General features: G+C 42.9%; 2 protein-coding genes across 4 annotated transcripts; one reads left to right on the forward strand and one right to left on the reverse strand.

The window, feature by feature from the left end:
• Positions 1–6: 6 nt before the first annotated feature.
• On the reverse strand, positions 7–2,677 carry IFT20 (intraflagellar transport 20). Its single transcript, XM_072882310.1, has 4 exons — positions 2,341–2,677; positions 1,865–1,950; positions 906–1,009; positions 7–432 (listed from the first exon to the last, which is right to left on the reverse strand). The coding sequence occupies exons 1-4, from the start codon at positions 2,465–2,467 to the stop codon at positions 351–353; spliced, it is 399 nt and encodes a 132-aa protein (XP_072738411.1). The 5' UTR covers positions 2,468–2,677; the 3' UTR covers positions 7–350.
• A 70-nt stretch (positions 2,678–2,747) lies between these two features.
• On the forward strand, positions 2,748–19,799 carry TNFAIP1 (TNF alpha induced protein 1). Of its 3 annotated transcripts, none has more exons than XM_072882306.1 (8): positions 2,748–2,884; positions 3,133–3,267; positions 5,794–6,134; positions 8,237–8,406; positions 10,241–10,330; positions 10,433–10,485; positions 12,913–13,108; positions 14,379–19,799. In XM_072882306.1, the coding sequence occupies exons 3-8, from the start codon at positions 5,918–5,920 to the stop codon at positions 14,595–14,597; spliced, it is 945 nt and encodes a 314-aa protein (XP_072738407.1). In that variant the 5' UTR covers positions 2,748–2,884; positions 3,133–3,267; positions 5,794–5,917; the 3' UTR covers positions 14,598–19,799. The 3 variants fall into 3 exon arrangements, with proteins under 3 accessions (XP_072738407.1, XP_072738408.1, XP_072738406.1); XM_072882307.1 differs by having other exon boundaries at positions 3,133–3,252; XM_072882305.1 differs by lacking the exon at positions 3,133–3,267.

Here is a 19,799-nt window from a genome sequence, read left to right on the forward strand (position 1 = left end):
AGAAAGTCTGAAAACAATAATTTATTTCCTGATTTCTCTGAAAGAGCTATACACTTCAAAAAGTGAGAGACATAACATAGCAATAGTAGTATTAATTCAACTATAATTTGAATTAGGACTACTGACTGTACAAAACTTTTATAAAATCAAAGGACAGAACAGTCTGTACGTCTGTGTGAAAACCATCCTTATTGCCACTTTGAGTGTAATTCACACTGAATTAAAAGACACTTCAATTTGTACAAACCATCTCTTCATTCATACACAGTGAAAAATTGCATATTTTTGAAATTCTGAAGATTCCGGAATGGTCAAGTTTCCAAGTTCATTTGTTTTTATCTTAAAATCCTCTATTTCTGAAAAATGAATTGGTCAATGAATTCGTTCTGGTCTGCTTCAATTTTACAGAGAGTCTCGTACTCTATTCGGTATCTGAAAGAAAAAAACAGATGGTTACCGGCTGTGTCCAGCCCATGTTAGATGGTTTAGTACGATGTTCACTGGTCTGTGGTGAAGGACAGTTAGGCTGCGTGTGTAAGTCATCTGCAAAGCAGTGCCTGCACGAGTTAGACTTCGCAGTTCTAAAGCGCCTTTACAAGTCAGACACGCGGCGCTGTATTACAGTTTTACTCATTTCTTCAACTGCGTGATCTCATGCCGCCTCGGTTTATTTAGCCACAAAGTCGTCAGAGACAAACCGTCTTGATGAGCGGCGGACAGGCCCTGAAGTTAACTCAGGCCTGTGGCTCTGCACGGTTCCACGTGTGCTCTGGGCAGCAGGACACGCCTTCACTGCCGACGGACTCTTTGAACAAGCTTAGACCGTGTCCTGCAGCCAAGCACAGATGGGAAGACTGGCTTTCCAGCCTACATAACGCCCCAAAAGTATTTAACAGAAAACTTACCTTTCCAGCTGCATCTTTTTCTCAGCTATTAAAGCCTGAAGTTGCTGTTCCTGAGCTTCTCTTTGCTTTGCTATAGACTTCAGCAAATTTCGTGCACCAATGGCCTGTCAAAACAGGATGGTCAGTGATGTAGTTGTGTTGGGTTGTTTTATTTTTTTAGCCCCTTTCACTACTAGCAGGTTGATTCTGAAGCGTTTCAGCCATGCTAACCACAAAGGAGGGTGACATGCGAGTACTGAATGGTTGGTGGAACAGGCAAACGTCCCTGTAGAGGTTGGGCAGATGAAGGCCTTTGAGACTTCCTTCAAACTCAAGATGTTCATAACAGCCCGAAACAAAAGTCACTGACTCTTCTGGAAGCACAAAGCGATCGCTGGTGACTGCTCCCACAGATAGACAAGCTCTGGTTGTAATTTTTCCCCAGGGCAGATAAGGAAAAAAGGAATTACCTACAATTGTGCTAAACATTAATTTCTGTTTCCACAATAACACGTAAGAAACCCACACCACTTGGTGTCACATAGAAATACATAAAATGTCAAAGGTAGTTAGAGAGCTAGTCACCGATCTGGTCTTTAGAAAGCCCTTCTCCTCCTCCTCCTCCTCACAGAGCCCCCCACGCCTCTTGAAGACAAAGCTCTACTAGTAGAAGGAGTGATTAAAAAATACACGTTCTATTTATGTGCAAGTATACAGGTAAGTGGCAACAGCAGGACTGTTCAATGCAGGAGTAACGTGACACCCAGCGTGCCTATCGAAGTCTTCTAGAGGTTAGGATCAATTAAAAAGCCCCATGCTGTCAGACGGCAGACAGACAGATGTGAACTACCACAGAAATGCCCGGATGAGTCAGACAGAGAAAGATCGCTTGTGCTGTAAGAGGAAGGAGGGAGAGGTCCGGCTTTTCATGCAAGGACAGAGCAGAGTACATGACAAGCCATCAACTAATTGCACAGTACCTTCATCTTCTCGCTTTCAGCAGCTTTTGCCAGTTGATCAACAAGTTCAATTAAGCTACCCACTATTTTTTGAAATTCTACTATTTCTGCAAAGAAAAAAATGGTCAAGTAATATTTAAAACACCCCTAAAGAAGACTAACGCTTCTACTACGTGCTAGAATTTTTAGATGCGGCTTGTGTTTTTCGAGTTTGCTGTAAGCAAGTACATTTTAAGATTTCCCTTGCTCTTGGGCAGCCCATAAAAGGGGTAAGGAAAGAGCAAAGCCGTGAGAGCCACCACGGCCCCCCGCGCCCCGAGGAGCTCGGCCAGGCTGCCGGGGCCCACCCCCGCTGCTGTTAGGGCCGCATCTCGTCAGACGACGGCGCTCTCCGGGCGGGCACCGGGCCGGCCCCGTGAGGCGCCTGCGGCGTTCGGGGGCCGCGGGCCCGGCCCGGCGGCGGGGGGCACGGCTGGCCCGGCCGGCGGAGGACTCACTGTCCAGGAAGGCTCTGCACTCCTCGCGGAGCTGCGCCGTCTGCTGCGCCACCTCGGGGTCGAGGACCCGCAGCTTGTTCAGCTCGTCGAAGTGGAGGCCTGCGGCGCCCAGCGCCGCCTGCGCCATCTCCCGGGGCGCGGCCCGCGGGCGGGCACGGCGGAGGACGGCGGCGCTGACAGGCGCGGAGGGCTCCTGCTCGCCGCGGAGGGCTCCTGCTCGCCGCGGAAGCGGCCCCTCCCGCCGGCCCCGGGGCGCTCTGGGGGCCGCGGCCGACCCTGACGGGACCCGCGGCCTCCGAGGACCCCGTCACCTCACGACACCCGGCCCGGCCCAGCCCAGCCCTCCGCCGCGCCCGCGGCTGCCACGGCGACAGCCCGCGCCGGCCGTGGGGCACGCTGGGAGGTGTAGTCCCGGCGCCGCCGCGGGGCGCGCTGGGAGCTGCAGTCGGCGGCGGGAAGCGTTTCCGGGTTGCCGGTTCCCAGCGGGGCGCGGAGGAAATGAGCTCAGCCGGCGGCCGCGGGGCTGTGGGGCGGCCGCTGCCGGGTGAGCGCCGGGGCCGGGGCCGGGGCTAGGGCCAGGGCCGGGGCTGTGGGGCGGCCGCGGCTCTCCCGGGTCGCCTCTCGCCGCGGCTGCGCGCGGGGCTGGAGGGGGCGGCGGCGGCGGCGGGGGCCGGCGTGCGCGCCTCGGCCGCGTCCCTGCCGGCCCGCCGGGTAGCGAGCGGTGCCCGCGGCGGGGCCGGGCCGCCTGCAGCAGCCGTCCCGCTGCTGGTCAGCCTCTCTTTGCTCTTCCAGGTTGCCGGAGCGGGCCCCGCCAAGACGCGCGCTGCCGGCCTCGGCGGGAGGGGAGCCGGCGTGCGGACCCCGGCGCCGGGGCAGGCGGAGCCCTCTCCCCGGCCGTGCGGCGCTCCCCCGGTGTGTAAGGCTTCGGTGCGTGCTGCGGCCCGGCCGCGCTCCCTCCGCCCCGGCAGCGCAGGCCGCGCCGCCCCGGCTCCGTGCAGCCCTGGCTCGGCGGGGCCGGGGGTGCCAAGAAAGCGAGGGGACCGTTTGGCGCCGGCTGATCAGCTGGGAAATTCTCCCGCCCAGTGGGGGAGAACTTGGGCCGAGAGCGTGCGCGGTTCGCCAGCGGTGCCGCGCAGGAGGGCTGGCTGTCCGGGCTGTTTCCCCTGGAGCCGTTAAGATCGTTCCTTTTTATGGAAGCTCTCGCCGGGGCCGTTTCCTGATGTGGTGTCCGAGCTGTTGTGCCATTGTTCCCCAGTCCTCCTCCTGCCTCCGCACAAGGCAGGAAGGAAGGGACGTAGAAAATTTTCCCCTGTGTTACTGGGGTCATTAAAGGTTACATTACTGTTTACAGCAAAAGCCTCCTGGCTTATTAGTTAACGAACACGCTGGAGCAATAGTGCCGGCTCCCGCTGGGGTTGGCCGTGCGGGGGAGTCTGCTCACGCTGAGCTTCGTTCTGCTTGGTCAGAGACGTAAGGGAAGGCCTGAAGTGGTAGAACTGACTGAAAAGGTGATTCTAGTGACAGTGTTCAGGCAGATCGCTGTTAAAATTGGAGAGCTCTGCATCTGGATTTCTCCCCTTACAGAACCAGTCTGTCTGTCTGTACAAACGTGCGTTTGTCCTGCGGAAGGCATTGCTGAGGGGTTAAAGCAAGGCAGGACATCAGTGACAAATGCGTAGACCTGAGGCGTGTTGCCATGGTCCCAAAGGTCTTAACTGTGAGGCAAGGAGTCGTTGCTTCTGCTCTTTATTTACGTGTTCGTAATGGATTATAGTAAAGGCCTGTGACTAGTTTGGAGGAACTGTGTGACTTGCAAGGCTTGGACAATTTCCGATTTATTTCTCTGTAACCCTTAGCTGCTTTGTTTGAGTAATGAACTTCCCATAGAACACCATGACCACAATGCACAGCTTCTGGTTGTTGCTGCTTGCCTACGGTCGGGAGTTACTTTTGTGGCCCGTTCCGCGTGTAGCGTGCAGTTGCCCCTGACTTAGATTTGCTCACGGACTGCTTGACTCAAGCGATGCAGTCAGAAGAAACTTTGTCTTGCCCAGACGTAGGCTGAAGCTTGCTATCGCGCTTTGCGGCGGTTAGCTGAAGGTAAAGGATGATGGCAGCTAGTGGGAGTTCCAGTTAAAGCATCTATAGACAAACTGAGCTTTTTTGGCACTAGAATTCTTAGAATTGGTTTGCATCTTGATGATCTGCACGATATTTCCATTGCTTGTTATTTAATAGACATTGTAGTGTTTGCTTAATTAGAATAATTGAATTAGGAGTTGCAGAGGAACGTTATATTTTAGGTGTTGTTCTAAGTTCAGTAGTTATTCAAATCTCTGGCAATTTTAAGATACCATCTGTAGCTGCCAAGTAATTTGCTGTACAGATGGATGGTTGTGGGGTTTTTTCTATGTTGAAAGGTGAGATGAGAAGGAAGAGGGGTGTAGGAGGAATAACAATATAATTAGCAGGTTATTATATTTGTTTATAAAAGGTTACTCACGTGCCATAGGCACAGAACAGAGAAGGGAGGAGATCTTTGTAGTCTGAAAGAGTTTTACAAAAACACTAACAACACAACCCAACAGCGAAATGTTTTTGAGAACAGTAATTATTAGAAGAAGGATAGGTAAGAAACTTGTATTTGTACTTTTCCAGTTAGAGAGCTTCAGATCTGGCCTGTTAGAATTTCATTCTTTTAGTTGTTTGTTTCCGCTTTGAGCTTGTTGTCGATGGGAAGGTAAGCACAGTGAGACTGGTGAGAGAAAGATACAGCGAATGTCTAGCTGGCTTTTTAATTGAGAGAAATATTCCAAAGACTGGAGATACTTCTTGAGGGGGTGGTGTTAAATTTTTTTTTTTTTAATTAAAACTACATTGACTGCTCAGCATTCCAGGATGGAGAAAGAAGAGTTCTGAATTAAAGGATTTTCCAGGAAATAGAACGTTATAGTCCAGCATTTCAGTGTCAAGGCATTTGAAGAGACATTTGTAAATGTCTCCAGTTAAAAACCAACACAGCAGCAACAAACCCCACACATACAGATACACCCCCCAGCTGAAGGAAGGGCAGAAAGCTCTTCCATTGTGTTTCAACTCCGCACAAAAAGCGTTGCGTTCTTTCGGGAAGTTGGGAGGGAGCCGAATTCCAGCTGGTGTTTAAACGGGGACTGCAGTATTGTGTGGTGCTTGTAGTGTGGCTGAAGACGAAGTAACAGGAAGTCTGGAGAAGTTTAGCGTGCCTCACTAACAGTGATGCAACCGTAACTTGACTGCATTATATTGCTGCGCAAGTTGTCTGAAGAACAGCTAAATCTTGTTTTGTCAGAATGTGTGTAGATATGTCCTTAGGAATCTACTGAAAGTATCTCCCTCTTTAATGTGGGCTTCATGTTTCTGTTGTAAATGGAAATTCCAGGCTTCTGTATTGATCTTGCACATTTCTGTTTCAAGGGTCCGTTGGTTATGACCGCTTTTGCCTTGCCATCCTCGTCTGGTGACTTGTGACTCTTCACCAATCACGGCGGAATCCGTCAAGCCCACGCTCTGCAGGGTTGTCATCTACCTACAGAAGGAGATGTCGGGGGACACGTGTCTAACCACCACCCTTTGTCCAGCTGCAGGGCCCAAGCCCAAAACTTGCAGCTTCAAAGGGGGCAGCCTTGGTAACAAGTATGTGAGACTAAACGTTGGGGGCTCTTTATATTACACTACAGTACAAGTACTGACCAGGCAGGACACGATGCTTAAGGCCATGTTCAGCGGCAGAATGGAAGTGCTCACAGACAAGGAAGGTAAGCAAATGTCTTTTGTTGTTGAGAATTTTGTGAAACAACTGGGTTTTGGTGGTGGTTTTTAAAATATCTTAAGACTACACTCAGTTAAGGATGTAGGGAAAGATATATTCCAAAAATAACTTGGAACATGAGGCAGCCAACTCCCATTGGCGCTAACAGTCCTCTGTGCTTTATAAAAATGTGTTCTTTTGTTACTAAAATTAACTAGCGGAAGGACTGGTTCTCTCTCCTACGATCACAGCTGGTATGCAGATTATTGATGTTGTTATGAAGACTGAACAGACAGTATGTGGGTTGTCATTTTTGTGGTGTCATGTAGTGGCATCATTCGAAATGCGCATGTGGGGAGGGGTGTTTTTCATCTTTAAAACTCAGAATAGCCTTGCTTGCTATGTTGAAAATTCTTTTTTTCCTCCTCTCAGTAGCATGTTGCACTTGTGGCTTATGATGCTGTGACAGTAGTTAGCCGTCAGTCAAGTAGTGTGTCCCCTCCTGCTGGACACCGAATATTGGCATTATAAAAATCCATCATAAATTATAGAGAGTAGAACAAGTAAGACGACCAATATCAGCAACAGCTACGAGTGCTTTCATTTTCCTCTCTTTAGTAGTCCAGGGCAAAATGATACCTTAGGAATGAGGGTTGTGGCACTGCGGAGAAGAGGCTGGGAGAGGTTGGCAAGTATTTAACCTCTTGGTGTTTCTGAACACTCATATGCGAAAGCTCTTCTGCATGCCCAGGTGACATCAGTTTAAACTTGATGCACAACAGTGTGTTTACTTAAACTGAAACAATTCCTTGTGGATTTTGCATATCACTTAAACCATCTTCCCCTTGAGTAGGCTGGGTCTTGTTGAGTGTTACATAGACCTAAATCCATTTAGTCCAGCAGTTTTGTATGAGAGCCTCAGCCTGACTGGAGAACAAGGTTCATGTTCTGACAGCTACAGCTGGAGAATCTAGCAGTGGTTCAGTCTACTTTCCGATGTTGTTTTCTGTACCTAGGTCCCAAAATAACACTTTTTTGCCTCCCTTCCACATAATGGAAAAGGGTTTGGTACTGTATTAAGCCCTCTGCCTGTGTGTGTCCTACATTGCTGCTGTTTACCAGCAAGTCAGACATCCTGTTTCCTAGTGAATGTGACTTCAGGGATGTTTTAAAATTGCAAGAACTGTCTGTCTGATACTGTTTCCTGTGCTGTATCCCCTCACCGCTCCCTCCTGATCTGTCTCTGTCCTATTGTTCGCTCTTGTTTGGAGACTAGAACAGCCTTTTTCCCATATTGGGTTTTCTGGGGTAGTCTACCTTTTAGCATCTTCGGGACACTTCTCTCTTTAACTTTGAACAACAGCAGAACATGTGGTTGGAAAACCGCCAAATCTTTCTCGTTAGACCACAGAACTTAGCCCAAATCTTCCTGTTGCAAACATTTGTGAACTCTTTTTTCTAGTCTTTCCTTGGCTTTTAGTGGTAAGTTTCTAACTGCCCAGCATTACACCGTAGCAGCAGTTAATACATTTATTCCCATACAAATACAGCACACCCCCATTTTGCTGGAATATGACAAGCCTCTAAATAAAAGAAGAAACCTACTTAACAATAAGCTGCTTCTTTTTTTTTTTAAGGTTTGAAAGGCTTCGACAGTCAGTTAAATAGATGTAAACTGGTGACTTCCTATTGTAGTTGAAAAGGTGCATTCCTTTAATCAGAACCTAATGCAGAAAAGACGAAGCACAGATAATAATTTTGGTCAGGCAGCCCACTGACTGATCAACTGATACAATGCAGTCAGGTTCCTGCAGCAATTCTAGTGTCTTGTGATAGGAAGCCAAGCATTTTTAGCTTGTGGCTTTTCTTTTGAGGTGCTGGAAAGTAGTGAGAACATGCAGGAGGTACCAAAGGAGTGGTTCCGCTGTCAATGTCTGTTCTGTAACCAAATTCAGTTTGCTCAAAGTCAGTAAAGACTTCTGCTGAATGAAATGGGAAGAGTATCATGTGCAGTTTCAGGAAACGTTAGGCTTATTTAACCTCTCTGAGGAGCTTTTTCTTGCCCCCTAGTGTTGAGGTGATTGAAATGATGTGCTGGTTATTTTTCAGGCTGGATCCTTATAGACCGTTGTGGGAAGCACTTTGGAACAATTTTAAACTATCTCCGAGATGACACGATTGCACTTCCAAAACACAGACAGGAGATCAAAGAGTTGATGGCAGAAGCCAAATACTATCTCATTCAGGGCTTAGTGGACATGTGCCAAGCAGCCCTGCAGGTAAGAATCAGAAGTAGCCTGTAAAGTTTTTCATGGGTGTTTTGCTTATAAAATTTATTTAAGACAACACAAGAGAGTATTTCATGGCCTTAGAGATGGTATCAAGTCTTAGACGTACAAAACAGCCTGGAAAGAAAATGAGACAGCGGTCAGGTAAGTTATCTTATCCAGTACGTTTATCAAAGCCATAGTTATCCTTGCTCTGTGTGCACACCTGAGATCCTGTGATGCTTTGAATAAGAGACAAAATTTAGCTTATGATCTCCCTGGAAATGTTTTCAGACCTGTGTGCTATCATGGCACAGCCTTCCAGGCCACAGGTGCCTGTGCTCTGAAGGCTTTTAGTGCAATTAGTGTGGTGGTTGCATTATCAAGGGAACTATTTCTTTGTAAGAAGAGAAAGATTGTCCCCTGGTTAGATTAGATGAATCTAGAATGTGAATCTAGAATCAAGACGTAGATTCGAGTTCCTGTCATTTCGGAGATGTCGTTTCCCTTTGTGCTTCCATTCAGTTGTCCAGCTGCCCCTCAGAATGGGAATAGCAGCATTCTTCTACTTCACAGGGATGCCAGGAGGATGAATAAAGTAGAAACTGTATTCACAATTTGTCATTTAAATAGAGGGACTGGTTCTTTTCTGTTTCTATTTTTTTAATTTTATTTAGGAAATAGTGAATGAGTTCCTCTTGTGTGAAATGAAATAAAAGCCAGAAATTTAAAGGAAACTGACTGAACAAACATGATTATTTTGAGCATATGTTTTAAAAGACCTTATGGCATTTGTCTAAATTTCCCCCAAGTTATGTCACTTCTGATTAGATAATATTTATAGGCAGAATGGGTTTGAATCTTTGAAAACATGGTAATTTTTTTTCTAAGTTTGAATCTTAATGGAGAAAAATACCTATATGGTAAGCACTGATTACTTTAAGGGATTTTCTTTGTGTCAGTTTACCGCTGCTCTTTCCAAATATGTAGGCCCATAGTAGCTTTATTCACTTTACTAGTCCCTGTGAGTTCAGCTGATTGAAATCAGCTTGTTCTGCCAACTTTTTAATAAGGTTAGCCCAGGTGCAGTATATATATAACTTATTATTAGTCTTAAGATTGTGAAATGAATGTTTCTTGCAGGACAGAATGTAGTAATTAACAAATACCTCACATACTAGGTTCAATATACTTCTTGTATCCGTTGAAAGAAATGCAAAGCCACACTGACGATTTTTCTTCTGGTTTGGAATTTAAAACCTTTCTTCTGAAAACAAAATGTTGTACGGCTTTCCTATTAGCTATTGAGCCTTCCTTAATCTGCTGTATGAGGAATCTGGAGTCACAGACTGTACTACACGCTCTTGATTGTTGCTTATGTATCACAAGGGGCTGAAGTCCATTTCGGTGACATGCTGTTCTTGCCTGTTCATGCTGTTCAGTTCACAGTGGCTGATATTCTTATATACTGCAGTGTTTTGAGTTGAGTAAAACTAGTGCAAACTCCTACTATCCTTTTTTTCAAAAAAGGGTAGAATAATAAACCCACTTAAACCAAACATGGCTTGAGCTCGGAGTCCTTGCTATAGCTAGGAAGGACCTCCACCTGCATCCCAGTATTTCAATTACTGCTGCCTTCTGGGGGCAGGAAATCTCTGCTGTATTTCTGGGTTGCAGATCAAGGTAACACTGTGTGGTTACTATAGCAACACAGAGCTTTTTCCTTTGCATCACAGGATTTGGGAACATGGCTGGAGGGGTTGGAGGGGACAGCAGCAGCAGATGTTAGCTTTAGCATTTGTCTCTCTTGAGTTTATCTCCTCTCTCTCTTCTTTCTTTAAAACAGGACAAGAAAGACTTGTATGAACCTGTCTGTAGCATCCCTATTATTACATCTCCAAAAGAAGAAGAGAGACTGATAGAATCATCAATGAAAGTAACTCTTTTTTCACAAATACCCAGTGAGAAACTGAATTTTTGCTGAATGTATTCAAACACAGAACTTACCTTTTCTGCTTTTTTCTTTCTCTTCCAATAGCCTGTTGTTAAGCTGCTTTATAATAGAAGCAACAACAAATACTCCTACACCAGGTATGCCAGTTTTTGCCCCACTGTAATGGGCAAGTTTCCCTTTGACTGTGGGAGTGGAGGAAGATGCGGTACGACCTAACTTAGTTTTTTGGTTGGTTGGTTTGCTTTGGTTTGGGTTTTTTTTTTTTTATTACAAGAGTGCTTTTCTATGGATTTGTGTGCAGTTATTTTTGATTGATGTGAATTTAAATGGCGGGAGAACAGAACAAACTATCTGTTGCAGTCTAGTGTACAATTCAGCTGTGTGAGAAAGATGAACAGAAACAAGGGACAAGAGATAAGAATGATGAGGTATTAATATTGTCTGAAACTAGATGTAACTTAAGTAATGCAACACAGAGCGTTACCTTGTCAATGCAAAGCTAACGCAGCCGTAATCCTTACCTCATCAGTTTGAGTCTGCATATACCTCTGCCAGCACTGACCTACAGAAGTTCTTGATGTTCCAGTGCCCCTAAATGAATTAATTATTTGGTTACAAAGGAAACTATCTGTTCTGCTCAGGAACAACCCAGATAGGGCCATGGCAAGAATTTACTGGCTTTCCTCCTGTATAAAGTAACATTACTTATTTAGTTTTATGCTGCAACTATCATGATCCCTTTGTTACGGTGCTATCAGAATGTCTTTGGATTTTCCCAAACCAGTCATTGAAGCGATGTGAGTAATCCTTTATGCTATGCAGAATCCTCGTTTTTGGCCTTTTCGGTCTGAGATGCAATCTTGGAAGCTTTTTTCTCTAGATAAACTGATTGTCTATCTGTTAGAGAGATGGATTCTAACAATCATGATATGTCGGGTAATCAGGAAATGCTACCTGCAGGAGTGCTGAAGAGCAGCCTGTTTTTCAGCAGACTGCATTCTGTATCTGCCAGTCGTATTGCACTCCTCCCTGTGTTACCCTTTAGCTTATGGCAGTGATGCTAAAGCAAGCACAGAATAGCATATTAGTCACCGTGGGTCTGGAAATGTAGACGTACTAGTAATGAGAGCAACAGAATCCTAGATACCAGGAGGTGCTGGTATCTCAACTTGCTGTAGGGTTCTAATTATTCCTTGCGCATGAATTTGCATGCCTTGCTGGTATTTAAATGAGGCATCTTTATTTAGAATTCCACACTGGCTGCTAGCAAGCAAAGATTTTTTCCTTCTGTTCTTCCTAATTGATGGTATAAAAGGAGCTTTCTCGGTTATGTTGTCAGTGTGGTCTAATAATGAAGACTTCGACATTCTTTTCCCAGCTCTGCCACTCGATAGAGCCTGGGACTTGTCACTGGCCGAATCCCAGATTGCTTTATCAAATGATTCTTGTGAGCTGAAGATTTTGTCTGGTTGCACATCATGCTTTTTTGATTTAGATCTGAACAGAAATACTTCTCAGACTATTTTATCTAAAGCCCAGTCGGCTGTTCTTATTAGCAGTGTCTTGATTCCCAAGTATTTCATAGCCTTCCTGGACCACTTGCAAAAGTTAAGATAGTGCATACAAAAGTACGATGTCATGTCTTTGGGTAGATTCTTGGTAGCAAGGTGTGAACCTTGAGTTTCTGGGTCCAAAGAACAAGGAATTTTACTGTTAAAGCTAGCAAGGTTGGCTTTGTTGTCTAGGCAATAATATGTTCACTAATTTCCACATATCCACACATAATTTCCTAGCCACCTATAAAAAGAGACACAGGGGCACAGAGTACTTACTTTTTATACAGCTGCATACAAGTTAATATCAGGGTAAGGCTTTCAGTTGTGGGGTTTTTTACATGACCAAATTGGACATTGTTTGGCCATGATGTTGTTATTTAAGTAAAATATTTTTAAAAAATTTAAGAATAGCTTTCTGATAGCTTTACTTGATAAAGCTATAATACTATGTATATTTTTTTCTCTAAAACATCTAGATCTTGCTTTGAGAAGTAATTAAGATCCTACATTGCGCTGGTTGTTGATATTTAGTTTCCTAAATAATGTATCCACCCTAGAAATTTGTATATGGGGTCACTAGTGTTACGTGCAGAATGCCTTGCTTTTTAGCTGGCCTTCTAACGTGCATTGACTCTTTGGACTTTTGCTATTACTAAGCTAAAGAGAACTGCAGTTAGTATATGATTTAATAGTCTTGAGCGTCAGTCGAGATAGTTGTAGATAGTTGATGTAATGATTTGGGAAGTTGTGCTGTCATTGTTAATTATATAACTCGACCTCTAAAGGCTGGTGTGTTTGCTCATGGGGATCAGAGCATCTTATTTGTATCTGAAATTGGCTATTTCCCTCTCTTTTCTTGGCAGCATATGGTAATGAGTCACTACTTATTTGTATTCTGCAGTTACATCAGTGCTTAAAACTGTGGTGGAATAGGCATATAAATTCTGTAGGGATGGCCAGCTGAAAAACCACAAAAACCTTATTCCTTCTTTTGTTGCTGTGTTTCAGTAACTCAGATGACAACTTACTGAAGAACATAGAACTGTTTGACAAACTCTCTCTCCGATTCAACGGCAGAGTCCTTTTCATTAAGGATGTTATAGGGGATGAAATCTGCTGCTGGTCTTTCTATGGACAGGGTCGGAAACTTGCTGAAGTCTGTTGTACCTCTATAGTGTATGCTACAGAGAAGAAGCAAACCAAGGTAATGGAGTTTTATCCACCTGTCTCTTACGGTTTAACAAAAATCAGGTTGATGATACATTGCAGAAAGATACAGATTTTGTATAATTAAGCCAAATTAATGCAGGCAAGCAGTGTCATTTATTGGAAAAGCTTTGATACCAACTCTCCTGAATATTGACTGGAATTGATGGTCCGTGACATCGAAATTGGTAGGGTGGCTCGCTGCTTAGGGGGCTGCGGGATGAACTGGTGTCTTGGTAAAAGATGCTGCATACTAGCTAGAACTCAGAGAAGACGAAATATGGTAGGAGGTTTGAAGAAGGAAAGACTGAGAATGGTAATTCTGAAAGCACGTGCATTTTAGCACTAGTCTCAGAAAGTTGATGGACTTTGTGTTGCTAAAGCTTGTAAATGCCTTTAAATTATTCTCTAATTAAATGAAGTAAAGCTCTAATTCTGCCCCTAATTATACCTGCATAAGTTTACTTCATTGCAGTTACTTTGTACTGTGTTTCACTTGCACTGATGTAATCATTGTATGTAATTGGACTAAATGGTTGTGTCTGGGAGTATAAATTTCTCCACAGCGTTGGAAAATGTATGCCAAAAAGGAGAAGACTGAAACCGATCTGTCCCAACCTGAATAACTGAAATGGATGGGATGAAATTAATGAAATGGAAACTTGAGTTCAAACACTGTTTAGAAACATGATACTTTATTATCATTGTGCTTTTATGTGCAAAACTATAGACTATCTGTTAAAAAAAAAACCTCAGCAGGAGTGCAGATTCCCAATAATCAACCTATCTTGATTTCCCCATATTTCCAGTGATTCTTTTAATAGTCTTCCCACCTCTGATTTTGCAAAGGTTACCTAAAGACTTGCTTTCAAGCACAGTGTGGCCTAAAGAGATGAGTTACATGCATGAAAATATGATAATGATTAGCATGCTAAATCTACAGAGTTTCCCTACCTTCAGGAGTTAACTTCTGACTTGCAGTGGTGCAGGTAAGGTGACCAGGGTCCAACATTAGCACTTAAGAATCAGAAATACTGTATTCCAGTCTAGAACAATCTAAAAGAAGAGGTGATGTAGGCGATCTGGTGGTGGGAGTAATCCTCTACTAGGAATTAAACTGCTTTGCTCATCTTTATCATTTAAGTTGTTTTACTCTCTTCATAGTGTATGTCTTTTTATGGCTCAAATATCTTTTTATTTGTAGGTGTGTTATCCTTTTATGTTATCCTGTATAGATCAGGAAAAGGACATGTGCTGGTTTTTTGTAGGTTGAATTCCCTGAGGCACGAATTTATGAGGAAACACTAAATGTCTTACTATATGAAACACCACGGGTTCCTGATAACTCTCTGCTGGAAGCAACAAGCAGGAGCCGAAGCCAGGTGTCTCACAGTGAGGATGATGAGGGTTTTGAACTTCGTGACCGAGTGCGCCGAATCCATGTGAAGAGATACAGCACCTATGACGACCGTCAGCTTGGCCACTAGCGTATCAGTTGGGGAGAAAGGGTTTGGTGTCAAGGCTTGTATTGATACTCTTTGAGGGAGATCAGGAAGTAGGGAGGGGTCAGTTGGACTCCGTGGATTGATCTTCATTTGGCTTCTTGGCTCCCTAGAGAAGCAAACGGGCATTTGTGCACACAAAGAACACTAAAGGCCAAGGGCTTTGAGAACTAAGGTGTTAATTTTGCACCATGTGCTTTAAATACAGACTGGCCCCCTTTTCATGCCATGTGAGGAATGGAATTCGGAACACGGATTCTGACAGTTTGCGGTTGCTCTTTCATACCTAATGACTTGCCAGTTTTCTTCCTTCCTGGGAGAAGTACTGCTTTTCCTGAATGAGATGGTGTGATTTGAAAATCTTTTTCCAGATACCTGCCCTTTTAGGGTTTTGTATAATGGAACTTACAGTTTTTAAATCAAGATACTGAAGAGGGGTTGGAGAGAACTTGAACATGACTACTCTTAGCAAACACTACATCTGATAACCTCCAGAAGAAATGGTTAGCTATCCAATAGTCAGGTGCATTGCACGTGTGATTTCTCCCACCTCTCTCCCCCAGTACACATACAAAAGCTTGTGTTCCAAGATAGCTGTCTTTAAAAGTCATTAATTCTAAGGCAAGCTCTTCCAAAGAGGTAAGAGTCAAGTCATCAAAAAACCTCCCCTTGTGAAAAATGAGAAAACTTTGAAAATGTAAATATATGTGTAATGACTTGTCTTGGGAGATGGGGAGATGGGTATGGTGAAGGAAGAAACTTCTCCAAGTGAGAAAACTTCAGGAATAGATTGTGGCAGGGTTGCCATTGCTTAGGCTTGTGATAGTGTAATCCTGCTTATATAAACAATGGCAATCTGGGGAATTAGTTTTACATTAGTTTTCTCCTGTGGCCCAAAAGTGCTATTTGATGTTAAATTTCTTAAGCAGCAGGGGAAAAATTGCAGTGACTGGGGAAGTAGAGACTAAACAACGTTTTATAATGCTAGATAATGTTCACATACTGAAGGGTGAATTCAAGTTTTGTGTCCCGAATCCCTTCTAGAGCATAGAAGTTGAAGTGGAAAGAGAAGAATAGTCATAAAAATCTTGTTCTAGCATGAAACTGCAAGAGGCTTTGGACACAGGAGAGAGGTAGCTTATACTGAATTTTAAACGGAAATAATCACTTTTATTCTGAGTGCTTGGCTGGGTGCTAATTGTAAAGGGCCTTTCAGAGGTTGAAGTGAAGGCTGCTCTGCAAATTGTGTTTCTGGAAACAGTTTCAAGTTTGGTATGAAAAGTTGTTAATGTATTTCTAAATGTTCGCTTGTATGGTTCAGCTGTAGGTTGCAGATTCAAATTTTACCACTGTCATAAACAGTTATTACTTGATGGCTGTTCGTTGGCAGCTATGGGTATGTGACAGCAGTGGAGCATGCTCCACAACTGCTTTTACATTCTCATATTGTACATGAACATGGAAGGTTCAGATTCTGCGATGGTTAGTCTTGAGCTGCTTTGACCAGTGCCAAATCTACCTATAAGTTTTAAAGCAAATTACTGCAAAAGCCTGACAAGAAAATAATCCCAAATTAACACAGTGAAGTCATAAGTAGAATTGAGATGGTAGATGGTTTGGTAGTAATAGAAGCAGGCGAGGGAACAAAAAAATTATTTCCACTCATTTAGGCTTTTGAAAATGAAATTGTTGAGGCTCGGTAAGAAAACACTAACGGCTGCAAACTTTCAGGATTTTATTGCCTAGCCAGGCCTCTACATGTGGCAGGCATTCACTTAATTCTCCTCACATTCAGGAAGTAGCATTGCCACAGTAATGCACCTGCCTTTTTGTGAAAGGCCTCTTTAAAACTCTAATAACCTCTTTTCTTTTTATATTGCTTTCTGTAAGTTGTTGTTTTCCAGCTGGTTTTTCTATTGTGCCAGTGAAAATACAGCTGCTGAGATTAGTTTTGACAAAGATTTTTGTGGGTTTTTTCTTTAATTCTGCCAGAGTGTTATGTAGAAATTTTTAAGTTTTTTTTTTCCCTCCACTGAGACTATTTAAGTTACACTGTGGTGGGTGCTTTGAAGCTACCAGCAGAGCCTGTAGTGATAGGGTCTTTGAGCTGTCCTTAATAGCTTTGGTTTATTCTTTTGTGCTTTTTTTCATCGTGTAACAAATAAGACTGCCATTTAAAATTCCTGTGTGGCACTTCTGTTTCTTGGCAAATGATTTATTTTATTTTTTCTTGTTACTATCATAGTGAATGTTAACAGATTAAGTAAGTGATGCTGGTAGCCTCGCAAAACTGTGTGTAAAAGAAGGTATAAGCAAAAAAAGTCATCTTTGCGTTTCTTTCCTCTGGGGAGTACGGGTACGGGAAGGAGCGTGTGCAAGAGAATGAGTGTCAGGTCTCTGTGCTAGTCCAGAGGCTTTCATTCCATGGTTGGATTCTGTACTCCTGGGATTCATTAATGAAGTGGATTCAAATTGTGAATTATTACACAGTAAGAAGCAGAGAAAAGCTTGTGTTTTGGTTTAGTTGGTTTTCTTTTCCCTGTCTCCCATAGCCAACAAGTAGTATTAATTTCTGAATTGAATTTAGATTAGATTAATCTTGGAAACAAACTGTTTTGAGAACCACCTGAGTTGTGAGAATCTTTTAAAAAGTGCAAAATAACTTCTTGGTATTTGTGGAATGTGGAATATCAGTAAGAACTGTAAGCAGTTATGAATGTTTTTTAAATATGTACAGATATCCTTTTCATTTCACCTTCTTCTCTCATCCACATTCATTCTCCCTTCTCTACCCCCAATTACTACTGATCACAAAACATCTGCTTTTAGATCAAGATATGACTAGAACTGGAATGATGTTGAAGAATGCTTGGCCACTGTGGACCGAACACTCTGTCAGTCTGTAAGCTTTACTCAGAGTAATAATCTAATTGCATAAACACTAAAGTTTTGTCTATTCAAAAGACGTTTCAAAACCATGGTCTTGGTGCTCTTTGTCCTGGTAAGATTTTCAGGATGTGGCTGAGAGATGCCAGTTAAATACCTGGGGTTGGGTTTGACTAGCAGTTCTATAGTTCCCTCTGCTGGTGGACAGGTAGGAATGGAGAACATCAGGAAATCCTCTGGGAAGTGTGCTATTCGGACATGCGCAAGGCTAAAATGATTGTAGTATTAGAGATCCCCTCCCTAGGTAGGGCTGCTATGCTTGGCTTTCTGATAAAATCTGGAATGCCCTGAGTTATTTCTTACCTGAGTGCTTACATAATTGGATAATTTACATGAAGTCTCAGTAAGTCTAAATGTAGACAGGGATGCAGCCATCACACAGTTCACGGGTTGAACATTTTTCTAATACAAGTGATAGAACACTGTATTTTCTCTTAAGAGTTCTGCTTACCTGGAACTACTCCAAGACAGGATGTTAACTGAATGCTTTCTGCTAAACTCATGGCACATTGATTTATACAGTCTCAGTACTACCAGGTTCTGATAATTTCGAATACTGTAGTTTTGAGGTAACACATGCTTTGTATTCTCATCTTAATCATCCTTTACTTAATTAAAGGCTATAAATTGTTTTGACAAGAACATTCTAGACATTCTAGAACATATTTTTACAACCTGATATAATGGAGAAAAAGCAGCACTGAAAAAATGCCATTTTGAAAGGCAACCTTCACTTATTTGTAGTAAGCTGTCCACTTCTAGAGAGAGCGAACAGCTGTGCTTCCTCAGACTCTTCTCTGCTGGCTTTAAATATCACAAATTATGGTCCCTATTAAGACAATATAGATTTCTAATTATATGCATTTGTCTGCAAGTTAAGAGACTTGTAATGGCTTCCTACATAGACCATCACCAATGGATGTATTTAGTGATGTGCCTGTGAATTTATAGTAGCCTTTAATAGGAAGAAATGCCTCTTTGCCTCATTTGTAATGTATGAATTCTAACTACATCAGCTAGCATTCATTAGCTGCTGGAGCTCTTTTTGAAACCTTACTGTCCTCTTCACTCCTAAATTTACGTGAACTTTTGTGCATTCAAATATTATATTAGCAGACTGAGAGAATGAATGGAGAACATTATCTGACATCTATACACAAGTACTGTAATAAAGGGTTGCACGTTTCTGTAGTGGGGTCCTCACATATTGCAAAACAGCCTCAGTCTTTCTACAGAGAAGGAGACTCAGTGCCTTGAGTGAATGTCTTATGTTAAAACAGCTTTTCAGTATCAGTGTTAATTAGGCAATAATGTCAAAAGAGAGAGCTCTGCAGGGTAGCAGCCTCCAACTGCTTGATAAATGCCAAGACAAAACTAAATGTTTAACCTTCACCTTGACATTTAGTTTTTGGAACAGGAGACATTTATCCTATCATAATGTTCCATTCCGCTGACTTTTTCTTTCTTGCACTTCTTGGTTAAAATATCAAATAACTGACTGAGACTGGGAGGGCATTGGAGGGACCGATACTATGGTGTTACTGAACAGCTGCATTCTGCTTGGAACAGGCAACACTTATTGTGGGTTTGATTAGATTTTTTTTTTCCTCGAGGTTTTTTAATTTTCAGACACAATTCACTCTTAGAAATATTGATGAAGTATACCTTAACTGAATGTGTCCGGCCCAGCAGTCCTTGTTTTACACGATTAGATTATAACCTCTGACAATCCTTGGCATTAAATCTTTACAGCCAAATTTCACACCATCCATTCTGTTAGGACAACTGAGCTTTTATTAAGAGATGAGTGGGCATGAGTCCTGTTTCCAGCTTTGCCACTAACTCAGTGACATATAGCAAGTCAGTTTTTCTGTATGTGCATAATTTTTCCTCATCTGTAATAAAATGGTGGTAAGACCTTTCCCTACCTCAGAGGGATATTGAAGCTTAATTTGTTTAATAATAGTACAGGACTTTGGATTTCTATAATATTTTGTATCCAGAGGATAGCAAATATGATTGGTGATCTTGTTTAAACTGACATTCTGTGATCAAGCTGTTTTCTTATAGCATCAGGCTTTGTTTTATTTGTATGCCTAACTTTTAAGGGTCAGCCTTATGGATAAAATACTTAGTTAATGCAGTAACCATATTAGCTATTGATTAAAGTGTTTTGTCTTTTATCAATGCATTAAATGGAAATGGAACACTAATTTTTAATAAAGTGTTATATTTTGTCTT

This window comes from Ciconia boyciana, chromosome 17, assembly GCF_034638445.1.
Source record: "Ciconia boyciana chromosome 17, ASM3463844v1, whole genome shotgun sequence".
NCBI classification, from domain to species: domain Eukaryota; kingdom Metazoa; phylum Chordata; class Aves; order Ciconiiformes; family Ciconiidae; genus Ciconia; species Ciconia boyciana.